We start from the raw sequence: 27,749 nt of genomic DNA, 5'->3' as shown, positions 1-27,749 counted from the left end.
CTTTAACTCTAAACAAATACACGGTATTTGGATTGTTTAATTTTATTAATTCATTTAGTTTTAGTCATTAATTAAATTAAGCTTAACAGTTAAACTTAGAAGACTAGTAGGTGCTTACGTGTTAGACAAATTTATCAAGTTATCGAAAAGGTTTTTTAAGAATCACTGTTTGTTGTTGCTGTTTGCTTTTGATGTTGTTGTGGTTTTATTGCTTGGCTGGCATTTCTCGGAAGCTATAGCGGAGAACCACTCTCATTAAAATTAAATGTAATTACGTTTTATAAATGGCAGTTACATAAGTATATATTAGTAGTAGGTAGTAAATATATTGTTTTTCGTTTCTCTCGGTTTTGTTTTTTATTATTGCCATACACACTGCACACACGCAACGCCAACCTGATTAACATCCTGCCAGCCGTCTGCCGCCATTCGTTTTTGAGATTTACAATCGCCATTCCTCCGACTATTTTACAAAAGACGCCAACACAGCGCACAGATCAACGCCCAGAGGCCACAGATGACTGAGCTGCCTGCACCCGAGCTAAGCTGTCCCAGCTCTCGCTCATCCACAACAAAAGCCGGCACGGCACTGCTGGCTGGCAACTGTTCCATGCTGCGGCTCAGCTCCGCAAAGTTGCCGCGACTATTGCGAGCCAAACGCTGATTGGCCAACTTCAGTTCGCGCAGTTTCTCCTCCAGCTGCAGCACCTCATCTGGCAAAGGAATAGCAACAATTAATTAGCTAGAGCATAGAAATGATTAGTGATGCTTGGCAACTCACTCTTGTTGACGCCTTCGATGTCGTCGACTTGCAGGAACATGGCCAGCGATATTTCATAAACCTTATTCGCCGAGCTGATCTCGCGCTTGCGCCTGCCAAAGCCCACCTGGTTGTTGGAGCACTGCGTGCCAAGGCATTTGTCCAGGCAAACGTTGACCGTGGCTCGGAACTGCACATACGAGGAGTCGGGGAACTTGAAGGCCTTGAACTTGGCGCTTAGTATGTCGCCATCGACGGTGTTAAAGTTCTCAAAGAGATACGGATCCACAGTGCAGCTGAGGGGCGAAAAGGAAAAGGAAATGACAAGAGATTAACACTGGGGCAGGCTTGACTAATGACCATGACTAACGTACCCCTTGAAGATGAGCGTCTCGGAGGAGGTGTGTGTGTCGGTAACGTCCAAATAATTGACGCCCAGACCATAAACTGGCGCCGAGTCCTCATCCAAGTTGATCTCCATGGTCAGCGGAGTGCCCTGAGAATAGGGAAAGAAAACATTAGAACAACGATTAAATCTATATATGGCTTAGGAATGTTAAGTCTTGTCACCCACCGACTTGACGGTTAAATCTCTGGTGAACTTCTGGTTGTCCTGGCTAACACCAATCGAGAGACGCGGCTCCGGCGCACGTTTTGTCAATGAGGTGGTAATCTCAAGATCGCTGCAGGGCGTAGATTGACAGTTTGATAGATACATGCGGAGAGGGAGAAAGAGAGATACAAATGTCGTAATGAGTAAACGACCATTAAACGCTGAACCGGAGGTCTACAAGGTAATTGAAGGACTTGGCGGCCCGTAAATCAACAAGCGCACTCAAAAACAAACATTGTCTGCTACTCTGCATATATCATTAAGTCCATCTGTCCAACTGGTTGCACTGTGTGGCGACGTCACGCCCAGCAATTAAATTGACCGTGGGGCATCGATTTGACGGCTAATTACCGACTCGTAATGGCAGCCATAGACCGAGTGAACAGCGAGGCTCTTTTGATTTATGACCACATAGGGCTATGGCTGCAGTTGGTTGGCTTGGCTCTGGCTAAGCATTAAATATGCCATAAAGTTTGCATAGATTGCGCATAAAAATATGCATAGATGCAATTTGAGGACGTTGCATTTTGATGGGCAATTAAAAGCTATGCCACAGTGCTGGCCAAAAACTTACTCTGGCTCCTGGAAGCCCGCTGGCAGCACATCGCGTCTGACCACACCATGATGTTGTTGCTGCTGTTGTGGTTGCTGCTGCTGCTCCTGTGCCAAGTTGGTGCCATTCATCATGACATTATAAACCGGACCGCTTGTGGTAATGCATTTGACGCTGACAATCTCCTTGCTGCTGGCCGATTCAATGATGATTTTATGGTAATACACCTTTTTTCCCTGCGGTGAGAGTAAGAGAGAGAACAGCATGCGCCGGACCAGAAACAATCGGTTATTACAAGCCAACATATTACAACTACTATTGCAGCAGATCGGGGAGGTCACCTACCGTTAGCTGGTTGACCATGCGCGTCACGCCGCACTCGTAAAAGTCGCTGAGCGATAGACGAAAAACGGCGAGGGCGCCATTGATTTCGGGCTGACAGCGCACATCCGGATAGCCCTTGAGACCCTCCAAGTAGATCTGTGGACGCTCGGCATCGCTGCTATTCGAAGTGGAACTCACGTCGCCATCGGATGGCAGTCCAATTTCCACGCGCATCTGGTCCTCGGAGCAGTGGACCTTGTGTGTGCCTGCAAGATAGAAATTGCAAAATGGAAATTAAGTAAATGGAAATTGCTGCCGTTCAATGTTTTTTTTTATTTTTATGCTTGCCACTGAAAGTGGGCTACCATGTCGTCGCCATGGTGTAAACTGGCCAAACTCAACTAAATGTGCAGCCAGCAACGCCTTCAATGTGTCCAACGTGGACGTGGACATTGACGAGCACAACATAGTCCCAGTCTCAATTTCAGTCTCCATCTTAGAGTCTCGTTCTCAGTCTCAGACACAGACTGAGACGCGAAGGCTGGTTGCAACGAGCGAGAGCTAAACAATTGCCGCATAATTACTATGGAAGTGGAACGCGTTCGTTGCCTAAGTCTTTTGATTTTATTGCCCCGGCTTAATAAAGCTGCAGGGCCGCTTTTAATACCCTATAAAAAACACAGCGCTGCTGGCTGCACTCTCACACGCCATTCGCAACGATGCACTCGATGCTCAAGTGCATTCCTTAGTTTTAATCTGATTTGCAGGACATCCCATAGTCGTGGCATCTTAACTAATATAATCTTGCCCCGCCGGTCTGGTTAGCCACGGGCATGGAAGAAAAGCAAAAACCTGGCATTAGCCCAGAGTCAGACTCAGTTAAGAATCCATCTCATAGCCGGTCGGTCAGCACGTCCGTCTGTCTGTCTACCTGTCCACCAGTCCAGCTGTCCATCAGTCCGTCAGACCGCGAGACACACTCACACAGTGCTTTGGTTTAGTTTGGCCAAGTGCCTTGGCATTCGCTTTGGCATAATTCCAAAGCCAAAGTTGTTGCTGCCTCTGCTGGTGGATGGAGGAGATGGATGCATCACATCTTTGCTGGACTCGCCAGAGTGGCAATCAAAATCTTATTATGCCCGAACATGTGTAGGCCGCTGTTGCTGCTGCTGCTTGTGAGAGAGTGTGCAAAATGATCGGCTTAAATGTTTTTGGGGTGGCCATTAGCCAGCGTCCAGGGCAAACGACGATATCGTGAATATTGTGGCTAGATCACCGCATTTCAGACTGATCAGCATCGCATTGCAAGGTAATTTAAATAATTTACTCTAAGTACTTAATCTCGTTCTAATGGCCGCAACACAGAACACACATTTACACAAAACTTTTCAGCAGAAATGCCGCCAATTAAATGTACAATGTACAACAAAAAAAAAGCAAACCTAACACAAAAGCAAACGGCAAACAGAAGAACAAAAAAAAAGAAAAAACCATAAAACAATATAAAAGACAACAAAAGAAAACAACAAAAATAAGCCGAAAAGGTAACCACAAAATTCTACGTAATTCAACAAAAGACAGCAGAGTTTGAATTCGACATGCAGACAAAGCGGCTCAACAGCGAGAGAAGGGAGTGAGAAAAGTAGAGAAAGAGAGAGAGAGAGAGTTGTCTTGGAGCACTACTTGAAATAATTACACTTTTAATTATTATTTTAATGTAATACTTAAAACAGTGTAACATACTATACAGGCTGGTGGACTAGTTAAACAAGTACATTCATTTTCTGCCATATTAGTTGAAAATATGTAATTAAAGAAGATTAAGAAGAGCATACTCTATGATTTACAATGGTTGGAAACAAGAGAAGAAGCTTCGGATAATTCTATACTTAGTTGAAAAAGTTATTCTATTCCAATTCCTATTTAGGACAAACTGAGTAAAGGGCAGCTATTTATTATTTTTTGTAAAAGGCATTTATCAATTTATGAGTAATTAGATTAGATAATTGGATACCCAAATATTTTAAATCTTTTAATATTGATTACCTAACGTGTTTAAGGCTTTGCTTGGATTATATGTAGATAAAGAAGAACAACTACAATGCATTTCTCGACTTTAAGTGGGTATATCTATAACAACTATATTATTAAAACTTTTTTCCAAATGATTACCTTAAAGCACAGTTTTCCAATGAAATTATTGACAAGCTTCAGCACTATATCTCGAAACTATAAAAATGACGAGGTATAAGTCAGAAAATGGCTTTGTAAAAAAGCTAAAAAGCTCTTTAAAAATTTTAGCTTATTTCAAATTATTATATTGTTATATAAGGCAAGGCCTCTAACTCTATGGAAAACATATAGCTATTCATTAAAGAGAATTGATATATATAATAATAAAGTTGTAAACTAATTATCACTTGTTTGTTAGATGTACTGCAACCCATTCATAACTTCTGGCTTTGATTACAAACACTGTATCATATCTTAATTAAGTACTAATTGAAGAATACAATGTTCAAAAGAACATTTCCACATTAATTCGTTATAGCCATAAAAAGCAACCCAAAACATTTCTATGCTTTGATCTTCGCCGTCACAAACTCTTGAAATAACCCACGAGATGCGCTGCTAAGCTCGATAATCAAAAAGAAAGAAGCGCTTAAATTTGGTTTTAATTAGCTGGCGAGAGAGTGAAATGCGCTGCGCCGAGAGGCGAAATACACAATGAGAACGACAACAAACAATAAAACGAGGAAATAGAAATTGCAAGACAATTAAAAAGCCAACAGCTGCAGTAGCTGCGATTGCTGTTGCATATCTCTAGTCGAACAACTGCGCTGATGGCACTTGTAATTCAAGAGGAGCAGCCAAGGTGGGTGCAAGGTGATGCAAGCGGCGCCAATAACACTTAAGGGGCGTGGCGTAGCTCTCAACTAAGTACTTCCGCCACGGCGCAGCTAAACAAATAAAAGCATCACAGATACGGAACACTCGTAAGTGGCCGATGACGTTCCAAATTACGCGCAGACACGAACTTGTGGAAAAGTGGAAAATGGAACTGCGGCTGCTCTGCTCTGCTTAGTTCGGTTCTGTTCAATTCTGTTCTATTCTGTTCTGTTCGGTTGAAGCGTCGTCACGCCCACGTGCAGCCAAGTGCTGACCAGTTAATTGAGCCATGGCTCCAAAGACATTGGCTGCAGTTGTTGCAGGAAATGTTCTCGGTTCCATCTCGCTCTCCCTCTCCCTGCTCTTGTGACAATAATTGAATCTTAAGCACTCGCTGGGCCCTTGCAGCGTTCGCATTGTCAATGTCTGCTAGCCACGCAAGTTTGTCGCCTCAGTCTTTTGATTTCAGACTCTAAAACAGACACTCGACATCGACGCCAACGTTGTGGCAATTGCAGTGCGCAACTTTAATTGCGATCGAAGCATTTTTATTGAATTTTTACAACTTGAGTGGAGTGGAGAGAGTCGAAGAATCGCATTATAGACAGACTATATCAATGCAGCTGATTACAATTTATTTGACACAATTTTTATGGCTTGGCTTCGACTTCGACTTCAGCCATCGACTTGTCTTGGGCTCGTGGCTCGTGGGAATCGCTTGAATAGCAGAGAGAGAGAGAGAGAGAGAGGTGGGAGCAAATGGTGGCGAACCTAAAAACATATCGGCGTCTGTCTATCGGGAAAATACTTAACCCACATCTCGTGTGCTCGTACTAGCACATGACTCTAGCATAAAAGGTTTTTATTTTGGCGCTTGTTAAATGTATGTGCAACAACGGGCAATTTGTGGCAGCCACAAAACGGGCTCACAGATCATCAAATGCTGCTTGACTGGGCTTGGACTTGGACTCGAAGTTGGACTTCTTGGAATCGAAATCAGAAAAGGTGCCATTAGCATTTAACCTGCAACATGACAAATCAAGAAAACGTGCAGCATGCATGAACATGCTCAGCTGTAAGTACAACACACACACACACACGCTCACACACATTTGCTTGCAACTGCTGCAAAGCATAAATTTCCATTAACAATAAATTTAAAAGAAATTACATTAAAATGAAAATGACCCGGAGCGAAATTCTCAAGAAAAGCACAAACAGAGAGCCAAGCCAAAGCCACAGCCAAGTCAGCAGCAGCAGCAGTGGAAAGTGGAGTCAGCTACAGCTGCTGCTGGATGGGGGAGGAAAAGGGGGGAATAGATGCTGCTGAAACAGCATCATCATCAGCACCATCATCAGTCCAGGCGAGGCCCAGCGATTCACTCACTGACGCTGCATGTGCCGCTGTCTCTGTCGCCGACTATGTCACTGTTGCATGCCTCATGCTTCATGCCGCATGCCGCAGACCTCTCCTTGCCAGCTGGCCTCTCTACCTGTTGCCCCAAGGCCCACCGGCTGCAACTGCAACTCTGTCTCCTGACTTCCTATCAACATCAACAGCCACGACATTTGGCGCTGAACATTTTCCAACAATTTGGCAACAAATGCGCGCACACAATCAAATGAATGCACAAATCAATAAGACCACAACTATAACAACAGCAGCAACAACTGCAGAGCGTGCTCGACTAGCAGTCACTATAGAAATTTGCCTCTGCTTGCTGTGAGTCAGTGAGTAATGAGTTGAAGCTGATTGCCGGCAATAAATTGTGTTAGAAATTGAATACGTTTATAGTTAACTTACAATTAAGAAGCTATCTTATTTTTATTATGCTGTACAATTGATCAATGAAAGAAAGAAAATTTATTATGCTTGAAGCTAATATGAATCATGAAAAGTTATTATAGACCAGGAAAAGGAATGATTATTTCATTTTTAACGGCTTAAGCAATGAAGTAAGATATAGAATAAGCATTTAAATAACAATAAGTACTTATTGGAATATTCTTATTTAAACAATCAAAAATACCATTTCATATATCAATAGGTTTAATTAAATTCTTTACAAATGAACATATCCTTTTTAACTCTAATTTGAATATGATGCACTGTTGCGATTGAAAAATAATTAAATATTGAAAACAATTAAATGTTAAAATAGAAATATTCAAAGTTTCTTATTTGGGAATACGAAATTCAACAAAACTTATGTCTTAACAAAAGCTATTGGAGTAGAAACCTTAGTAAACTCTCTTGCTTTAATAGACTTCTGTTTGGCTCTTCTAGAGGCATTAATTATAGCATTCAACAACTGCATATGTGTCTTTATCAGAAACACCCACTGTCATATTCCCAATTATTACTGAGTATCGAGTAACAGCAAAGTGCCAAATGCCTTCGAAAGCCAACAAATTCAAATCATTGCCATGCAAATGGCAACGTTTTGCAGTCATCGCCAGCTAAGAAGGCAGTCGTGAAAGGTGGCAAGACATCATCCACCATCTCTCAGCACCTTTTACCTGTTGCCCCGCCCCAACTATCACCAAGCAGCAACTGCAGCAACAGCAGCAGCAAAAGCAACAGCAATGCCAACACAAGCACTGTCACCGGCACCGACACAGTCGCCACCACCGCACCACACACCGCACAGTGCACACAATACCACATCTTGTTGTCAGCCAATTTTCTAAGCAATTGTTTCATGGCCAAACCCCCAACGCGTTGTGTGGCGACGTTCTAGACATGGTTGCAGTTGCAGTCGAAGTTGTTGCTGTTGCTCTTTCGACTGTGTGTGTGTGTGTGTGTGCATTGCAAGTGCAATTGCAATTGGCAATCGGCAATTGGCAAATGCTGGCAAAGATTATGCAATTGTCTGACTCAGCGTCCCCAGTCCAACTGAAGTCACGTTTGCATTTTGGTGGCTGCCAAAGGAGCTGCAGGTCTTGCCAAGTATTTTTTTAATGTTTTTTTTGGCCAAAGTGTTATGCCTGGCGGGCAAAAAGCAAGGAGAGTAGAAAAACCAAAAAAAATAAATTGAATGCGCAACGGAACGGTAAACATGTATGAAAGCAAACTTTACTCCCCGCCACCCTCGACTACAATATATTTGTATGTAGTAGAAGACACACAGTCAAAAGTTGGAGCAGTCGCAGCGATTTGTTCAGAATGCATTAACATTAACCCATGAGTGACTCTCACAGTTATGACATGGATGTGGTTAGCAGTTGCAATTGCAGTCGGGAGAGTCGCAGCTGTTTGTTGATAGCGTTTTGTTATCGCATTTTGCAACAAATTGCTGGCAACAAAAGCAACAATCTTGACACACACGACGCACGATTATCATCAATCTTGGCCAGGCACAGGAAATACTGGTAATTTACTCGCCCCATCCTCCATCCTCCAGTCTCCAGTCTCTAGTCTTCAGTCCATTTGCAGTCACATCAGCTGCAAGCTCCAATCTGACTGCTGCCAACTGTCTCGCTGTCTGCTTGTTGACTGGTTAGCGGAGTCGCCAACGTTGATGGTCTCGAGTTTGGCTCTAGGTCTGGGCCTCCGTCTCATTGACGCACAAATGACCAATTACACTTAACGGCCATGCATAAAAAATAAATTAGAAAACGTCGCTTTCGGCAGGAGGTCAGCGCCAGCGCCCCCAGTCACCAAAGTCTTTCTTCCTCTTCTATATAGCATCTTCCATTTGGCTGTCAAGTGGGTGTTGTCCACACACTCACACACAAACACACTCGCTGGGCGGCACATTATTGCCTTTCTGTGCTTTTTGTTTTTGCACATTTTGCATATGCTAAGCAGTGTCAATGTGTCAATGTTGCCGCGTAAATTCATCAAAGTGGGCGAGTCAATAAAGAAACTTGTTTAGCTGCCGTTGTTGCCACAGCAATTGCAACTGAAAGACGACTGCAAAAAAAATGATGAGAAGAGCGGCGGATGGGGAAGATCGACGGACGACAGAGTTGAGCCTCAAATTGCAGACGTCAGGCAGCGTCGTTTTATGGCCCCTGCGCCGGGCTTGCAATGTGGTCACAAATGTGATAATTGTTAAGTGCTTAGTTGGCCAGCAGTTGTTGTTGGCCTCGCTGCTTTGACTTGCCTCCTTTGGAGACGCTTTAGGGGCCAAGTCCAACTGCAAACAGCAAAACCTGACTGCCTTCTGACTGTCATTGTCATTGCAGTGAAAGCAGCAACAGCAGCTGAGCAATATCAGCAGCATTAACACTCATAAATAACCGCAACAGTAACAATAAAAGATTCACGCAACAGTTACAGTCGCATAGTAAAAGAATTAGACACAGTATTGGGAACAACTTAAGCCAAAGTTTATTTTTAGTTGCAGCAAACAACAACTATTACCGGCATATAAAATTCAACACTGAAAATAAAACAATAGAAACAATAGAAAATAGACAGAGACATGGCTATGAATTATTAAAATCAGTTAAATAGTCTTCACTTTAAATATCTTGTAAATGTTTTCATATTAAAATAGTTTAAAATTAGCATAACAATGCAAACTTATTCATAAATGTAATCGGGAATATTCTAAAATGTCGATTGTCACACTTTTAATCTGACTTCTACGCATGCTATAACCTCTATAATAAATTTGTACCTGCAGGCTGCAAGTAATGTAAGTAACAGGCAAAAAAGTCATCTCCAACCACATATAGCATATTCAATGGCTAGCAAAAGTGTATACAAATTTGACACTTCTGACTTGAAGGTATTGTAAGGTAAGTTATTTAAGATATTGCTTTATTAAAAATAAACTGAAGCTTTCTTACTTTTAATGGAACTGTGGATTGATGCAAGGCATAAAACATAAAATAAATATTCAGCAGACAATAAATATTAAAATCAGTTTAAATACTCATTGTGCTGTCTTAAATAAACCTCTTATTAAAAATCTTAACAGTGACTTCAACTTGTTGGCTTAAAGTCAGAGTTCAACTTTTAGTTGTCGTTACATTAGCATTAGCTTTGACTGCTAATTGATATGAATAGTCACGGTCAGCAATTTCAACAATTAGTAGAGGAATTTATAAGCGTTTAAAACTCGCATTAAAATATGTAATAACATAGATTACAATAACATTATGCTTAACTACTAATTGATAAATTGTTCAATACAATAAAAATGACCTTTATAGAGGAACTTTTCATTTTTGACAAAAGAAAAATAAAGTGATGCGCTTAAAATAGCAATTAAAGACAAAAAATGTTGATTGTTACTAACAGTTACTATAACAGACCACACAAGAGTTACAACATTCTGTTAACAGATGTTGTAATTTAATTTTCTAATAAAACATACCTGTATTTAATAATAATATCAATTGCAGCTGCAAATATTGACTATCCACAAGCATTTTCTATAGAGAAATTTAATGTATTTCCCCCAATGTGTAATTTTTGGGCAGCAATGTTTTGATTGCAGTTGTGATTAGAAATGATAAAGCGCCTACGGAGAAGAGTTGCTCTTACCAGTTAGTCAAGATCTGTAGTTGAACTTGTACATCAACTAGCGTACACACGCACAGTACAGTGAGCACCAGCTGTATGCGTATCTCTCACACTTCATCTGTGTCTTCCACTCTCAGCTTTATCTCAGTCTCTGTTTCTGTTTCTGTCTCTGGTTCGTTTGCTTGTTCTCATCATCAACAACAACATCTGGTTTTTTGTTTGCTAATTGTTTCAAATGACGCAATTGCGAACGGCCATTTATAGATTGAGCTAACTGATTGCAGCAGCAGAAGCAGCAGCAGAGACTGTAAAAAGAGATTTAGCTGTGGCCAATGGCGAGTTCAGCCAGTTCAGATGGGGTTTGATCATCGCAAGCCGGAAACTGTGCTACGCCTGACGCGCACAATCAATGAGCGCGCATTAAGGCCAAATTGAATAACATTTGCTACAAATAACCAAAAACGCTCAACGCAGAGTCGAAGTCGAAGTAGAAGTCAAAGTCAAAGTCCTGGCAAATGCCGACACGGCCGCTTAAATTAGACGCATGATTAATTGCCAAAGACGATGAGAACGCAGTTAGCCTGATCGTGGTCGTGGTCTTGCACTTGGACATGGGCTGGAACATGAGATGCAAAAGATGCTGTTCATCTGCTGATGGGGGAAACGGTAAATCGGTAAATGTGTGCGCCAACTTCCAGCTTCGGCTTCCAACTTGGCGTGAACATTATGCGCAGCTGGCTAATTAAATTACACAACAGTTTAGACATGAGCGCACAACAAAAAACAAAAACAACACAACAAAAAAAGACGCCAAAAACGCTAAGCCAACAGAACTGTAAACCGGACAGAGCAACAACAACAACGAGTCTTGCTTGCTCTTGGACTTCAACTTGGCCACAAAAGCGAACATAATGCGCAAGCGGCAGCATCAACAGCTGTAAAATGTTGTTGCATGCCAGCGCAAATGTAGCATGATGACTTGTCTACTATACATAGCTTGCCAACTGGTTGGCACTCACTCCGCTGTGTATTCATATTCATCTTGTATTCACACTCAAACAGTGTTTGAGCTGCCAGCGAAAAGCAAAAGCAACAAACATTCAGTCGACATTCGTTTTGCAATCCACCCACCCACAGAAGAACGTATCATTTGGCCACTTATTCACTCCTATCATTCACTCTCTCAGGCAATCACACACACTCACTCATTCATTCACATTCACGTTGATTCATTCAGGCTGTCAAACATTCTTTTCGCTTGGCGCTACGCGGTGGCATTTTGCTAAATTGTCAGTTTCCGCTGCAGCGAGACGAAATTGCTGAGGGAACACAGAGCTATGTACGTGAGGAGTGCCCCGCCTCCTTTGTCCGCCTCCCTTTATCACTCACTAAGCGTGGGGGCCTCCAGACGTAGCCCAGGCCAGAATTTACCGCTAAAAGCCCCCGAACGAAAGCGAGTTGCTAGGCAACTGTTGCATTGTTATTTTTACTGCTGCTGCTTCTGCTCTGATGTTTGCTTATAGAGTAATTTGTGAAAAATGCGTTTACAGTTTTGGGTGGCTATTAGCAACTGGCTGCTAACTGTAACTGGCCTATGAGCCACATGCACAAAGGCCGACAGATGAGCTCACGTAATGACTAAATACCTTGTGCATAATCATAAAAATTAATTCAATTTGCTACTCGCAACTAAATGCTGCAAGCAGTTAACAGAACTTATTAACCACGACAACGTCTTTCTCAACTGCCAATTCTAATTAGCAATCAGCAGACATCTAATACCCTACCATTCCGATTGAGCATTGCAGTTAAAACATTCATTACAGTCAATCAATAGTTGAATAGTAATAATATCAAATTAAGAATAATAGATGTTTTATTGCATCCCAGCAACATTAGCTAATTGCTGCGATGAGATAATGTCTTATGGATTTCACTTTTATTTCAGAAATCTGAATCTGAATCTGAATTTTAATGAATGCTGAAGAGTTACGCTTCGCAGATTGCTGAAATTTTTTGTTGAAATTATGCAAATGCTGAACGAATATTTCATTAGCATTTTCGACAAGTTTCAAGCGAAAGCAGAATGCGGAACAATTTGCAATCACTTTACATATTTGCTTAGTTATTAACATAAATACATTTTGTATTATTCTTTCTTGTTGTCAATTTGACAACTTTCTTAGAATTTATATTACTCATTTTGTGAGTTTCAAAATTGAAATTTATTCGCAGAATTTTTATCACATTACATTATTCTTTATTATTGTTAACTTTATTACTTTTCTAGTAAATTTTGTTTATTACTTGCAGAGTTCATAGCATATGCATTTAACATTTAACTGATTTATGTATTTTTTCTAATTAACATTTTTATTATTTTATTTTTTAATGCATTTTAAATTGAATTTTTTTGTATATTTAATTGCATTCTTTTGTAGAGTACTTCATGAGTTTGTCTAGCTTAAAAATTCTACTTTGTTAGGTAAATATACCAAGTTTTCAAGGAGCTAAAACTTTTCTGCAGTTTAAAGTGCTTTGCTGAAAGCCTTCTTGAGTGCTTATTATTGGCTATTATTGTTGGCAGTTGGCCTGGCCGTGGCATTACCATTTTGGTGTGAAAGTGTTGTCTGCTGCGCCTTGCTTTTACCATATTTGCAATTAAATACATCAACCAGTTGCTGCTGCTGTTACAAGTGGCAACAATCACTGTTGTTGTTGCTGCCGTTTAGAAGTCTCGACTTGCAATTTAAACGCGGCGTATAATTGCTTTTCTCTTAATGCTAGTGCTGCCTTTTTACGCTTAATTGACAATAAAGTTGTAGCCTGTGGTTAATGTGGTCTCTGGCTGAGAACTTCAAAAAGAGAATGAGAGAAAAAGAGAGAAGGAAAGAGAAAGAGGGAGAAATCTAAGAGCTGACATTTGCAGCCTCAATGCGTTTTTCGTAACTTGTCGCTAATCATTTATCAAAAGATCGACAACAACAATTTCTAAGCTGACATATTTTCACTGCGGAACAGACGGAGGAGGCGGGGCAATGATGACACACAAAATACCAATACTTTGGGGCTTGTCCATGGGCCATGTAATGCGATATAACCAAGACGCAGTTTTGGCCATTAATCAAACGCCGTTTTGAGCGTGTCCAAATGTGATGGAGGTCGCTCTTCCTTTCCCTCTCTTTCTTCATCTCATGTACTGCTTGGGTTTGGGCAGCCAACCTTTGAACTGTGACCCAATTGCTAATTACGAGTACGCAAGGGGGTGAAGCAGAGGGGAATCTGGCAAACTCTCACAGCGTAGGCCAAATCAAGGGAAAGCCAAAGGAGGCGTCTCTGCGGTTTTTCTCTCTAATAAATTGAAGCGCCGTTGCCACAGCCAAAGAGCATGCCACAAAGGTGTCTAAACACTTGCGGCACACATCTCGAAGTGCGAGTGCATCATGTGTGTGTGTGTGGAAGAGATGCGAGTGTGTGGAGAGTGTGTTATAATATGGGACAGGAAATCCACAGAAAGCCACTGACCAAGTGACCGGCCGGTCGAACAGCAAAATTTATTGCATACGTGTAAGCCATCGTCTTTTGTTGCTGCTGTTGTTGTTGCTGTGGTTGTTGTGGCAAGAGGCAGCTATATTTTATTTTGGTCATTTGCGATTTGCGTTGAATTAGCGACCGCAGCGCCAAATGCCAAAAATGGTCTGTGGGCGTTTTTCTATACTTTTTTGTTGTATGTAGTTTGTCTGGAGACGCAACACAGCGACTCTGCTGCAGCTGCAACAAATGCCCAAATGTGGTCACAGTCTGTGCCCCAAAGGCAGCCAGGTTGTTGGAGAGTCTGAATCCTCTCTCAGCCTCAACCTGGCCCCACACCTGCAATTGACATTATTATTTGGCCATGGTACCTTGCGTGAGTCTAAGTCTGAGGCAGAGGCTGAGTGCTGAGTGCGACAAGAGCATCATGATTTATAATTGTTCAACTGGGTCTCTGGGTAGACATTCCATTCCACGCATCTTGATAGTGCGTAGTTTATGGCCCGGGTCAGGCGGATGGCCATCGCTTGTACAACAAAGTTGTTGAAACAGCATTTGTCTCGCGTTTGTTTTCAGTTCTCAGTTCTCTCTCTCTCTCCCATTTCTTCCTTGTGCCGCATGCAACATATTGCTATATACACCATGCCACTTGACTGTAGTTTATCTGTTTTTTTCTTTTTTTTTGCGGCTGCAACGCTGCATTAACCATCTGCTGGCCACGTTAATAACCGTTTTGGACATGCCAAGCGGCATTGTTAACAGCATTTCTTTTGGTGCGCTGCGCTTTTAATTGTCGACTGGGCGACATTTTAATTGAAATTCTACAGAAAATTGCATTTCGTGCTAATCACACTCGGCAACAAGAGATGAGAAGCGGCATTCAACCACAATATGGGTAATAAAAGGAGTGATCTGGGAATGCTATTAGAGTTCTATTGAGGATGAAGCATTTGCAATTATTAGAATTGAATCTAAAAAGTGACCTTTAATAGAGAATTGCTGCTGTTGAAGAATAGTAATTTATTAACAGTCTATCACTAGCATTGCTTTTATTGAATAGTATGTACAATATGTCAATTAATCGTGTACTATACTCAAAGCAAAATTAGTATTATCTCATTCTTTCGATTGACAAATTAAAACTGTTTGCTGTTGCTGAAGAATATTAAATATTTGAAACTATATTACTAAATTTCGTATTTCCCTTCTACTTATCTCATCTGCCAATTTAATTGAATTTCCTTGTAGCATAGTGTAAATGTTCGTCTATTAAAAAAGAAGCACAACCGCAGAATGCATACGCGCCATTCCCACCCAGCAGACAACAAACAGACAGCGCACAAACTCAATTCCAGCTCAATTCTATCCCAATGCAGATCAAACGCAAGCAAACTAATTCCATCCCATCCTCCATCCTATCCGATTGCAGCCCACTTCATGGCATTCTGCTGGAGCAAACCCATCCCAACTCATACAATTCAGTGCACTTGCCGCCCGTCCCCTTCGCCCCTCTCTCTCTGCCGCTCTTTAGTTGCCCTTGCCAGCAAAGAAAAGCGAAACCATTTGGACTGTATAAAAATTATTTGCTTCCTGGATCTCAGAAGATCTGGAAACTGAAATCGGTTGGGCAAAAGCAAATTGCAGTTCGCTTGATTTGACCGCCGGCCATGTGGTGGCGTTCTGCTGTGGCGGTTGTGGTGGTGCAAGTGGTTCGGGTGGTTCGGGTGGTGGCCACCTTTGTTGTTATTTGCCTGTGTGTGCAGTTGCTTGTTTAATTTGGCCTGGCATTCCGTTTGGATATGCATCTTGGGCATTTCTTTTCAATTACCGGCGGGAGCTACTCTTTTTTTTTTTGGTTTCTGTTGCTTTGCGGTTTCGAGTGCATTGGCCATGTAATTTGGCCATCAAACGCATGCATGTCTGATAAGCAGCCGACGGCAGAAGCGGCAGCGTCGTCAGCGGGGCGCATTTTGCACAGTTACTCAAGTTATACTTAGCGATGGACGCGTGTCGTGTCACGACCGAATCAAAAGACTCAGGACACAAACTTGCGCATTTCATTGGACTGCTCCAAATGCGACGAACAGTTGCGCCATAAAGTATGCGCACAGCGTCGTTCAATAAATTAATTAAAACGCATTTTTGTCACTGATTTTATCGCCTTCATTAACTGCCAGCGAGACTAACTAACTGGAGCGATAAGATACACACACACACATATGTATGAATGTGTGTATGAATTCTCTGTGTAATTATAGCCTCAATTATGTGCTGATGTGCTGAATAGAAAATGCTGCCACTGTTTGGCTTTAATTAAAGAGGCCACAGGCCGACAAACGAAATGAAGAACAGCATATGACATTAAGTGTTTATGTGTTTGTGTTTGTTTTGTATTATAGTCGCCACTCCTTCACCTCCCTTTCCTACAACACATTTTGCCTGTTATTATTGTCATTAAATGTGCTTACAACAATAATGAGCACATTTTTACACTCGCATCCGCAGGGCCGTTGAAAATAGAATAGTTTTATGTGTCTGAATTCTAGCTGGACTTGTGGAATAGGAATTGAAGTTGCTTCGACACTTGCACCATCTTTTAGTTTGAGTATGAGTCGCCACTCGAGTCACGTTGTTCAGCTTTCTTTTTTTATTGTGTTTTTATGTTTGCTATCATGATGATCATTCAGTGGATTCACAATCCACATCCACTTCATGTCCATGCACTTGTCTCTAGTGCTATCGATTCACAGTTGACTGCGCCGGCTGCCAACTGCCGACTGCTTCGGCTACAGGGTATAACGCAGTCGCGTTGCCAAGTCACTTTTTAATTTCGCTGTCTTTTCCTTTTTTGCAGTGTCATTGACTTTGAATGCTGACGCCGACATCGTCAAAGCAGACGATGGCAATGTGCGTGTGTAAATTGCGCCGCTGCTGATGACGACAGCCAACAGCCAACAGCAAAAGCAACAGCAACTCAGACGTGGCATAGTCACTTATTCGCATTTGTGTTTTGGGCGTTTGTTAATTGTAAATAAACTTCTGGGCTTCGTTGCGCCGGCTGCTCTGCATATCAAAGGCAAACAACTTGCCACACGGTCACTGACACATGCCCACAACAACAACATGGGAAAAGATTGAAAAGCCAATGCGAAATTAATTCTAATGAATTCTCAATATTTTTCGCTCACTTGGTCTGCTTTGCTTTGTGTTTTGATTCACAAGTTCGTTGCCTAAGTCTTTTTGATTCACAAGTTCGTTGCCTAAGTCTTTTGTTTGCACATCCAGATTCCTTTTAGTTGATATGCTGTAATGGTTGAGGGCGATCTAAGGCAGAGCAGAGAGACACAAAGAGACCGCGTATTGTGTATTGTGTTGAATGGCTGGCAATCAATGCAACACACACACACACACACATACAAGCACACACATAAGTAACCTTAAGAGCCTCTCAGCGCGATGCCATCATCAATCTCCAAACTGAATTTGGCATGCGCTCCATCAATGCCCACACGGCTGTTGACTCCACCACCACCACCAGCAGCAACAACAACAACAACAATCGAAAACAAGACCAGAACAAGACCAACAACAACATAAAGAGATCGAGTGAGGCAGCCGACAAGAAAGTAGACAACAAATAAATATGATTAATTTGCCACATGCAGTTAGACGTGCAATTTATCATGCAGACGGCAAATGCAAAAAACTTCCATCTCACTCTCGTCTCTGTCTCCGTCTCTGTCTCTGCAGCTGTGTTTATTCTCGAGTTCGGTATCTTCATCTCCCGTTGCGGGTCAGTGCGTCTAATAGATTAAATAAATTTCGCATAAATTATGCAATTGTGGCGAGCAATATTTTAGCCAAGCTGCCGCTGCGGGCGCCCAGCTCAAGGCATACGCACTGGCTTGCCCCCTCTCTTCTCCCCCCCTACTGTATGCTCATCACGTTCTTTATTTCTGCCTTATTAATTTCCATGGTGCGCTGATCCTGTTCTGGCACCGCTGCGCCGTTATTTGCCTGGCTGCCTGGCGTCGGCTGCGTTTCAAGCACTTCTACGCACTGTTTGGTAATTAAAAACCCAACGAGCCACTTGGCCGCTTGACCACTTCAACACTCCAACTCCAACTCCAACTCCAACTTCGATGCACTCCTGAGCGACTTCTTTTTTTATACTTTATTTTGCCTAACGGTAAGCGGCAGCTTTGCTCTGTTCAGCTTGGCAGCTTTCCAGTGCGCGTAGGTTGCACTCACACACAGGATTAGCTTCAGGTTCTATTTCTCTCCTCTCCTCTTCTTTTTTTTTTTTGACTTACTCTGCATAAAATTTACATAATATTTGCTCCAGATTCCACACTCACTCATACAGTTGCAACACCTGTCGCCTCGCATTGCTTTCACACGCAAAAACTAAAACTCTGCAAGTTTATGGCCATCGTCAGCGCTTATCGAACTGAGAGGCTCATAAATATTCTCACAGTGCCCTTGGGCTGAAGTCTGTTGACAATTTGTACGCCAATTGCCAAGCCATGAAATGAGACAGTTCTCGGTTAGAATACAAACACCGCTGCAAATGGTGCGAATGTTGCAAATTTAGACCAATAAATTCCATCATTTCATTAGAAACGCCTTGGAATTTGAAGTAGTCTAGTGGGATTTGTTCAATCGATAGTTGAACTGTGGAAAGAAATCGGCTTGGTGGGGAAAGTGCTCTAATGAAGATATACTTTGCTAAGCTGTTCTTAGAACAGGCAGCAATAAAATCTTATTACTATAAATACCGAGTAACTATTGGTAAAGCGATAGCCACTAAAATTCTTGTAAAAACATCAGATCAAAATGTAAACAAAATACTGAACAAAGAACTTCATTCTTAAGAAAACTAATTTAAAATTTGCCATATTATATGGCTGCAACTTCCTCCAACGGAAGAGCACATAAACATAAGGAACAGCGAACACAAATAAACTATTAGTTTGTAGATACATTTCCGACAAAAGAAATTAAGAACATAATTAAAAAAGAAATAATAAAGAAAAGAATAAACTGAAATATAGGACAACGACCGCTAACTATAAAAGATAAAACTTATTTAAAGCTCTTTAAAATAATGATAAAATTGCCAATGAGGTCTAACATCAATTATAAAAATTTTAAATAATAAACATATGAAATTGAATAACAAATAGTATAGAAATTGTATTCAATATATTTAAATCCATTAATGAAATATTGGAACTGATATCGACTTTAAAGTTAAGAGAGCATTCCTCAGAGTTTAGCTAATGTTGTAATCTGATAGTAAAGTACCAAAGTGTTTAATTATGCTTGTCTGCTACAATAGTTAAATGTGTTATAACTATCTGTTACAATACAACTTATTGAAAAGGGATTGCAACTTTGTTAGCAAACTCTATTCAAATTAAATTGATTTATAATCCCTTTACAAAAAGTGACAAATGATAAATGTAGACTAGCAATAATTGATCAAATTTAAGATAATATTCATATGAAAAAAATAAAAAAAATCAAATATAATAAAATAATGTTTTTCCTCGAATTTTCCTCAAATACAATTTAGCTGTAAATTGTTGAATATAGTAAAACAAAACGTATCTTACGTAAGCTCAACATTGAAAGGCAAATGCGTAGCTAAAATTCACGCTTTTGTGCTACGCTGTATTCCCAAGAATGTTGGCAGATTCCCAGACAGGTCTAAAGCTGCAAACGTGGCTGGGCTTTACGACCTACGAGTATGATAAATCGCCATGGCAAATTTGAATGCTGTTATATCATTTTGAATTGCTTGTTGAGTTGGGGTTTGTTAGCTGGGATGTTGCAATGGATTTAATAGCTTGTAGCACAACTAAACCACTTTGCTGTTATATATACATATATATATCGTATAAGTATTTCCCTGTTGAAGTAGCCACAGTTAATGTTGTTGTTGTGGCTGCAGCCTAATACAATTAGTCTTGTGTAATACGCATGGCTTTTGGTTTTTTGCTGCTGGCTACCGCTGCTCTGGAGGAGTGCCAAACCCGTTAAGCGTGCAACTGCGACTACAGTTAGGAGTTGTTGGTTAGTTGGTCTCTTGGCCAGCTCTCGAATGGTTGCTGCTACGCAATTCGCGACACACTCGCAACACGTCCCGCAATCGAAATGCCTTGGGAGCGCGAATTGATTGTGCAGCTAACCAACGTGCAACGCGCAACGTGCAACGTGCAACGAGCAAAGTTTAAAGCCTTTTAGGCTTTTCATTTTGGCCGGCTTCGCATCGCATCGCAACGCAACGCTCCGCCTGCCAGAGGCAGTGTGTCAGATTTTGTGTGTTGCCAAAATGGTCAACCACATAACGGTAAAATAGCAGTCCAAAATGCAACATTTTATTTTTATGTTATATTCGTTGTTGTTGCTGTGGCTGGCTAATTAAAGGCAACGCGTGAGTGAGTTGTCGCTGTCGAAGAACAGACACAAGTTGCCTCCAAGTTGCCTTCTGCTGATCCCATGATATACATCCAATCGGATTGTAATTCAATAAAATGCCGGCACACAGATCCACGCTGCACTCGCTGACAAATGTGAGGGGCGGGGCGGGGCGGTGCGGTGCAATTGGGCAGGCAATACTCAGACAGACAGACTGTGAGAGAGAAAGAGATAAAAAGAGACCCTTAAAGCGAGCCGACGCCTTTCGATTTGCTCGTTTTCTTATCGCTGCCTTTTAATCTGCGCAATGCCGCGCAGCAAGTTCAGTTCAGTTCAGTTCAGTTCAGGAGTCTGCCCAGTTTTTCCAGCTAACTCGCACAGCGGGCACTTAAATCAGCTTCGTGGGGGGAAAGAAGAGAGCGAAGAGTCGAACACTGCTTTCCTACAACGCATTGTTGTGTTAAACCCACGGGCGGCTTTAACCCCACATGACAAGCATTTGATTGACAGCGAAAATTCCATTGGTGAAATGTTTAAATGTTAATGTGACACTTTTACTGTTAACATAACAGTGATCGTTAACAGCGCAGCTTAACATAATGTTGTACTACTTTCAGTTCTGTTATCTGCATTTTCGTGTCACTAAATCAGCATATTTTAAATGATTATCTGGCCGAGAGCATAAATTTGGCGAAAAAACTCACTGAGCTATGTCAGCGCTGTGGGTCAAAAGTAGTTTATGGCAATGGCAACAATGGGTTAAGAGTTCAGAGGGGAGACAGGCTAAGAATGGACAACACAGTGAAGAGAACACAGAACAGCAGAGCAGAGCAGAGCAGACACAAGTCGAGTCGAGTCGAGTGGAGTTCGATTTTATTAGCTTAGCAAAAGGCTTTGATTGTTGTTGTGTTTGTTGTTGTTGTTGTTGATGTTCCGGCTGCTGCGCTTGTCTAGACGGGCAATTTTTCACACACACTGCCGCACACACACACATGGGCTGGACTTGCTCTAAAATTGGCATTTTTCACACACATAAGGCAAAAATGTAAAGCCTAGTTGCTTTGGCCCGCGAGGAGAGACCGAGTTGCTGCCACAGAGCACAGAGTCAAGCGGTTTATTTGCCTTGTGTGGCATCAGCTTCATCATCATCCTGCGCGTTCGCCTGTCTGTGGCTTTCGGCCACAAACTGGCCTCAGAGACTCTCCGACTTGGTCTGCAGTTTGCTGCAGTTGCAGTTGCAAGTTGCTGCAGTTGCCAGTTGAGCTGACCAGCCAGCCCGTTGGCATAATGTGGACGAGAGCGGACAACGTTTGGCGCGCAATTTCTTTATTATTACGAGCATTTCGATTCGTTGTCCTTTTAGGCATTTGCCTTGCCTTGCCTTTGCGTTGCGTTGCCAACTGTCGCTTGTCAAAGAGCACAGATCATTATTGTTGTTGTTGTTGTTGTTGTTGTTGTTGTAGTTGTTGCTCTTTGTAGTTAGTTTATGTTGTGCCTGCTCCCCAATGCGATTGTCAATGTTTTGTCTTAATGCGACTGCTGCGCGAGCCACACAGCCGCATAATGCTCGCTCTTGTCGTCGTCGTCGTCGTTGTCGTCATCATCATCATCATCATTGCTGTTGTTGTTGGTGTGTCTGTTGTTGCATGTTATTTAAATGGACGCTGTTTGGCTGGAAGATTTACAACTGAGCCGCACATCGATATATTATGCCATGGCAAGTTCGTTGTCTAAGTCATTCGTTTGTTGTTGATTCGTTCTGGCCATAAATTAAACGGATACATGCACAGACACACATAAACACTCACAGGGCTTAGCACACAAGGTCGTCATCGCGTGTGCTGCTCAGCCAACAATTAAACGAGTTAATCACAGTTCGATGATTTGTCAGTTTCCTTTCGAGAAGGAGAAGGTTGCCAAGACGCTGTTCGGCTGCTCGCTGAGCTGTGAGGTTCATAAGCCAACAGCAGCGGCAGCTGCAACTCAATGAGATCATCAAGCCAAGAAAGAAATCGCTAGGCGAAAAAGTTCTCAGCTTAAAACAATGCTTGCGAAGAGATTTGGCTACGTTTTCGAGCAACTTTTACTTTTCTCTATGCCTCTGCGTCTGCCTCTGACTCTGACTCTGCCTAATGCAGACACAAAAGGTTTCGCTTTGCATTTTCCAGACACGCCCCACGCTGTGGCAGCCCCGTAATTTAGCTTTCAGCTTTGGCTGCCGCTCTTGCTGTTGCTGTTGCTTTCGGTTTGCGCCGCCAGCAAATGAAGTTGCTCTTGAGACTGTCGCTCAGTTCTCTCTTTCCTTCTCATTCTGCTAAATTATTGCCGTCTGCAAAAAAAAACTTTAAACACGTCAGGCATATCCAGGTATATATATATATATATATAAAATATATATAGATCTGTCTGTATCTGTTTCTGTTGCTGCTGCATTTTGTTTTAGCCAACTCAATTGGGACCTGTTCGCCTACACGTCGAGTGTCGCCAGCGTTTTTATCGCTTCATTTTTGCGCAATTTTGCACTTGAGTACTGCGCGTTTCGTTTATAAATAAAGCTGCTTGGCTTTTGGTAGCTTTTCTCATATATGGTCAGGCAGCAGGTACTCACACCATCACCATCACAATAACAACTACAACAACAACTACAAATACAAAGGCCAATGTCATGCGCTTATTGGCCGCGTGCTCTTCTGTGGTTCTTTTATAGTTGTTGTTCTTGTTGTTCTTCTTTTTGTTTATGTTTTTCTTTCTCTTTTTGTTACAGCAGCAACAATAACTAAAGCAAGTAAGCAAACTCTTGTCTGCACTGAGCGCATGATTGCCTTTTAATAAGCACCACAGCACAGCTCAACAACTTATGATGTATCGCATCATATGTGGGCATAAATTTCCCATTTTTAGTTTTTTATGCCGCGATATTATCTTGTGTCATGGCCAACGTTCTCTTTATTATGCCCTACACTTGGCTCTGACTGCTGAAACTTTAACAAAAAAAAGAAAAGAAAATAAAGCATCCTCTCTTCATTAATACAATTGGCATAAATAAATGCTTAGAATTATATTTACTCTGCATTATTGGTTGTTTTTTGCTGTATTTTTGCCATCAGCATTACATTTAATATTTACGGCACTTTTGCATGCATCATAAATAGTAAAAGAATAATAACATTTACATCTTCAAAAAAAAACTTTTTTCCATTTTTAACACTATCGTTAGACACGTTTTACAAATTTTTTTTAAGTTTATCATTTACAGTTTTATTAATGGTTCTGTGCAGTAATTTGTTTGATTATTTTCTTAATTTAAAATACACCAGCATTAAATTTCATAGTTACGACACTCCTGCATGCGTCATAGTAATAAAAAAAGAGAAACGAGTAGCTTTTAAACCTTGAAAAAATTACTAATAAAAATCTTTTCATTTTTGCAATTTCGAGACATGTTTTCCATTTATTAATGTTCAGAATAATATTTACTCGCTTTAGTTGATTCTTTGAGTACTATGTGCTTGTCAATTTTCCTATTTATTTTAATATATCAACATTAAATTTAATATTTACAGCACTCTTGTTTGAGTCATGAATAATAAAATAATAATAATAACATTCATTAACATCTTTAAAAGGAAAAACGTTAGTAGATTTCCGAGCCTTTAAACGTTAGAAAAAAAATTTAAATAAAAACAACTTTTTTATATTATATATACGTAAGTAATTTTTTTAATTTTGCCGTATTATGCATGAATAAGATTAAATATATTAAATTACTCTTTTAATGTGTTAAGCTGCCTATCTAATAAGAAACAACTTTTTTTCAATTTTTCGAAATATGGCTAAACATGTTTTTCTATTCTTTTCATCAACTACTTTTGAAGTTTTTGAATACATAATAATAAATAAGATTAAAGATATCAAATTACTTTTCTACAAAATATGCTGACTTAAGTCTGCCTATATATAAATAGTTATATTTATAAACCAATATGTAAGCTTCAAGCTGCCTAAGGTTATATTTATAGACAAATATTAATCAATTTGTTTAAAACACTTGCAGCTGTGCAATGTTCCATCGTACTTGACGCACGCATATTAATTCTATTTTTAGCTTATCGCTTAATACATCATTAAGGGTATTCCGGCGCCGCAGCTAACCTCGCTTAGTATATTTAGTTTTTGTATCTGCTTCGTTTTCAGCGTGTCATGTTGCCCTTCCTGTGTTGTGTTGTGTCTTGTGTAGGTGTTGTTTTTCTGTTTGTTGTTGTTGTTGGTATCTTTTGCTCTTTTGTTTTTGCCGCGTTTGTTAGCTGTTGTGTCTTTTCTGTGTATGGCAACTTGCAGCGAGCGGTCTCAACTTAATGACTAATGTGTAAGGTAAGGCTTTGTTTTCTGAATATGCATGAGTTTATGAGAGCTGTTGTTGTTGTTGCTGTTGTTGTTGTAGCTGTTGATGGTGGGTGGCTTGGTCTGTTGTGGTGTAATGTGTCGTCTTATATGGCAGCGAGAGTTGGACAGACAGTGAGTGAATCATGGCAGCGAGGGCCTACACACTCTTGACGGACCAGGCAACTTTATTAGCCAAGTTCGTTGTCAGAGTCATTTGTTTCGCTTTGCAAAAAGTCGCCCTGCCGAACCGTTAAATATTCTCACTCACACACACAGCAGAATGAGAAGAGGGAGAGGGGGAAGGGTAAAAGGGGGCACGCCCCCGCGCATATCGACAATCGTTAGCCGCGAGCGCACTTCAAGCGAAAACGAGGTCAGTTTAGCGGCGAAAAAAACCATTTTCGTATTTCATTGCCCACAAAAATGACATCATGAGCGCGACGCAGCTTATCTGTCTCTGTGTGTGTGTGTGTGTGTGTGTGTGAGTGGAAGCTTAATTGCAGCTGTGTGTGAAAGAGCTTTTTTGCATTATGCCCATAAAATGAAATACTCGTTACAATTCACTGCGAATGATCAATTCACCGCTAACGAATTTGTAATTTTGTATGTGCACAAATATTTAGCAAATTTATTATCAATTGTTTTACACTTACCTTTCGCATGCGCGAATCCACAAAATACGATTATTGCCAGCGATGCGGCATGCCACAGTTGTTGCGATCCAAGCATTTTCGCCGACACTAGAAATTTGTTGTTTCTAATTAGTCGAAACGGAAAGACAAACGGCATTATTAATATATATCTATCATATGTATATGAGATTGCACAGAAAACAGAAACAACGGCACATGCTACCCGATGGGAATATACACATATGGATGTATTTCGTATATTTCATTTGTATTCTTTTCAGTTTCACGCACACTCATAACTCATGCACACACACTCACACACACGCACACACACATATGCAGACACCGAAATTTATTATGAAACAAAGCCCGAGTGCTGCTAAAGAGAATGCCAGTCCAAGTCACTGAGGCTGGTGGCGGCCAACGGTCGAAAACTCAACTCAAATCAACGGCAAATAAAAACAAAACACACACATGCACACACTGGCAACACACTGCCAAACCAGACGTTGTTTTTCTTTAATTTTTTGTTTGTCTTCTTTTCAGTTTTTATCGTTTTTTTTTTTTTGCGGCTTACTTTAACGCTCTGAACACGACGAATAACACGTCCAAGCAGCGCGCTGGTCGCAAGGTAACTGAATACTTACTCACCGCAAGCCGAGCATCGAGCTGAGCCAACGTCAGCGCCAGCTCGTGACGTCTACAGGTTTTTAAGCGCTACACCGAGCTACTCCGACCACTGTACTTGGCGGTCTCAAGTTTCTGAGACACTGCGCGGGGCACTTGGAAACTTTTAGCAAAGCGAAAACAAGCCAATCATATGGATATTTTTACTCTCTTTAATTGTCTCTAAGCGAGTGCTCATTACATAACTGTTTATTCTATTTGAGTGTTAGAATTGTAAATTTATCATTAAGTAAATTTAAAAATAATACACTTCAATAACATAAATGTATTTACTTTTAAGTGACATTAAAAGAAACTTATTACTTATTAAAAGGCGCTTACAATGTCTTTCACTCTCTTTAAGTTTTTCAGCTGTTAACTACTTAAGAGCGCCAAAGCTTTGGCTGAAGGATCGCTCTCACACTCTCTTCAATCGTAAGAGATTAAAATCAGCCGGTTGCCAATGACTGAAATTGTGGGAGCGCAAAGTTTGTACAAGCAATTTCATAATCTTGCTGTTGTTGTTGTTGCCGTCGGTGTTGTTGTTGTTGCAGCTGCTTACATTGTTGTCGCTGTCATTGTCATTGCCAAGGCAAACATTTAATTATTGTCGCCCATCAACGCCGGCGTGTTAAAGTTCTCAGCCACAGCGCCGAAGCTAATCTAACAATGCATCAAATGATTTCAAATTGTGACTGACAAAGGGAGTTCACTGTACGAGGCAACTTCCGCTTCCAAGCAGGCAGAACCGTTCATTCGTTCGCTCGCTCGTTGTGCTTCTTCTTGTGGTCAAAAGGCAGCCATAGCCAATATGCTGTGTGGTGGTGCTTCGACCGGGCCCACAATCATTATGCCATGTTATGTGCACTCAATTTCACACTTGTTGGCTGCGCGTGCTCCTCTTCTTCTTATTCTTTTTGCCCAAATGCACTTTTCGCTGTTGTTCTCATTAATTTATTGTATGCTATTTTTTTTATTGCTGGGCCTCTGCCAAAACCACCCGGGCAGTTGGCTTTATGTTGTTAGTTTTCCAAGCCAGTGGCCAATAAAACTGCCGAATCCGCCTGCGCCAAAAGCTTGCGCCTATTATTAGACGAAGCTGCTGACCAAAGTAGAGACCGCTTCTATGGGGGGCCGGGGTGATAATAAGAACGGTAAATGACGTGCAAACAAATGCAGCCAACGAAGCGCGCTAATTAAATTTGCCTTTTTAATTTAAACGAACACTAACCAAGTTATAAACTCTGTTTGCGAAATCGTAAGACATTCAACAATAATGTAACACTAAATTTACATTTTAAAGTAAATACTCTTCGACATTTATTAAATTTTAATTATATTGGCATATTATGGTTCTATAATTACGCCAATCTATTATGTTTTTCCTTTGCCTTTTCCTTAGAAAATAAATTTTTCCTTGTCAATGTTTCTTTCAAATATATTTATGGTGCACAAAAATAGATGTCCTCAGTTAAAAAATGATTATTATTTATTTA

General features: G+C 41.0%; 1 protein-coding gene across 2 annotated transcripts; it reads right to left on the bottom strand.

The window, feature by feature from the left end:
* Positions 1 to 26: 26 nt before the first annotated feature.
* On the bottom strand, positions 27 to 26,267 carry LOC117570133 (uncharacterized). Of its 2 annotated transcripts, none has more exons than XM_052004415.1 (8): positions 26,239 to 26,267; positions 25,609 to 25,712; positions 2,272 to 2,516; positions 1,948 to 2,162; positions 1,335 to 1,443; positions 1,135 to 1,256; positions 782 to 1,056; positions 27 to 713 (listed from the first exon to the last, which is right to left on the bottom strand). In XM_052004415.1, exons 1-8 carry the CDS (start codon positions 26,250 to 26,252, stop codon positions 469 to 471), a joined length of 1,329 nt encoding a protein of 442 aa, XP_051860375.1. In that variant the 5' UTR covers positions 26,253 to 26,267; the 3' UTR covers positions 27 to 468. The 2 variants fall into 2 exon arrangements, with proteins under 2 accessions (XP_051860375.1, XP_034107489.1); XM_034251598.2 differs by lacking the exon at positions 26,239 to 26,267 and adding an exon at positions 26,165 to 26,215.
* Positions 26,268 to 27,749: the final 1,482 nt, after the last annotated feature.

Source organism: Drosophila albomicans, chromosome 3 (assembly GCF_009650485.2).
Source record: "Drosophila albomicans strain 15112-1751.03 chromosome 3, ASM965048v2, whole genome shotgun sequence".
Classification (NCBI taxonomy): Eukaryota; Metazoa; Arthropoda; class Insecta; order Diptera; family Drosophilidae; genus Drosophila; species Drosophila albomicans.
This window is presented reverse-complemented; position numbering and strand designations above follow the sequence as displayed.

Coding starts and splice junctions, on each gene's coding strand:
- LOC117570133 (XM_052004415.1), bottom strand. Junction 1,257..1,334: donor GAGATTTAACCGTCAAGTCG/GTGGGTGACAAG, acceptor CCCTATTCTCAG/GGCACTCCGCTGACCATGGA. Junction 1,057..1,134: donor GAGACGCTCATCTTCAAGGG/GTACGTTAGTCA, acceptor TTCGCCCCTCAG/CTGCACTGTGGATCCGTATC.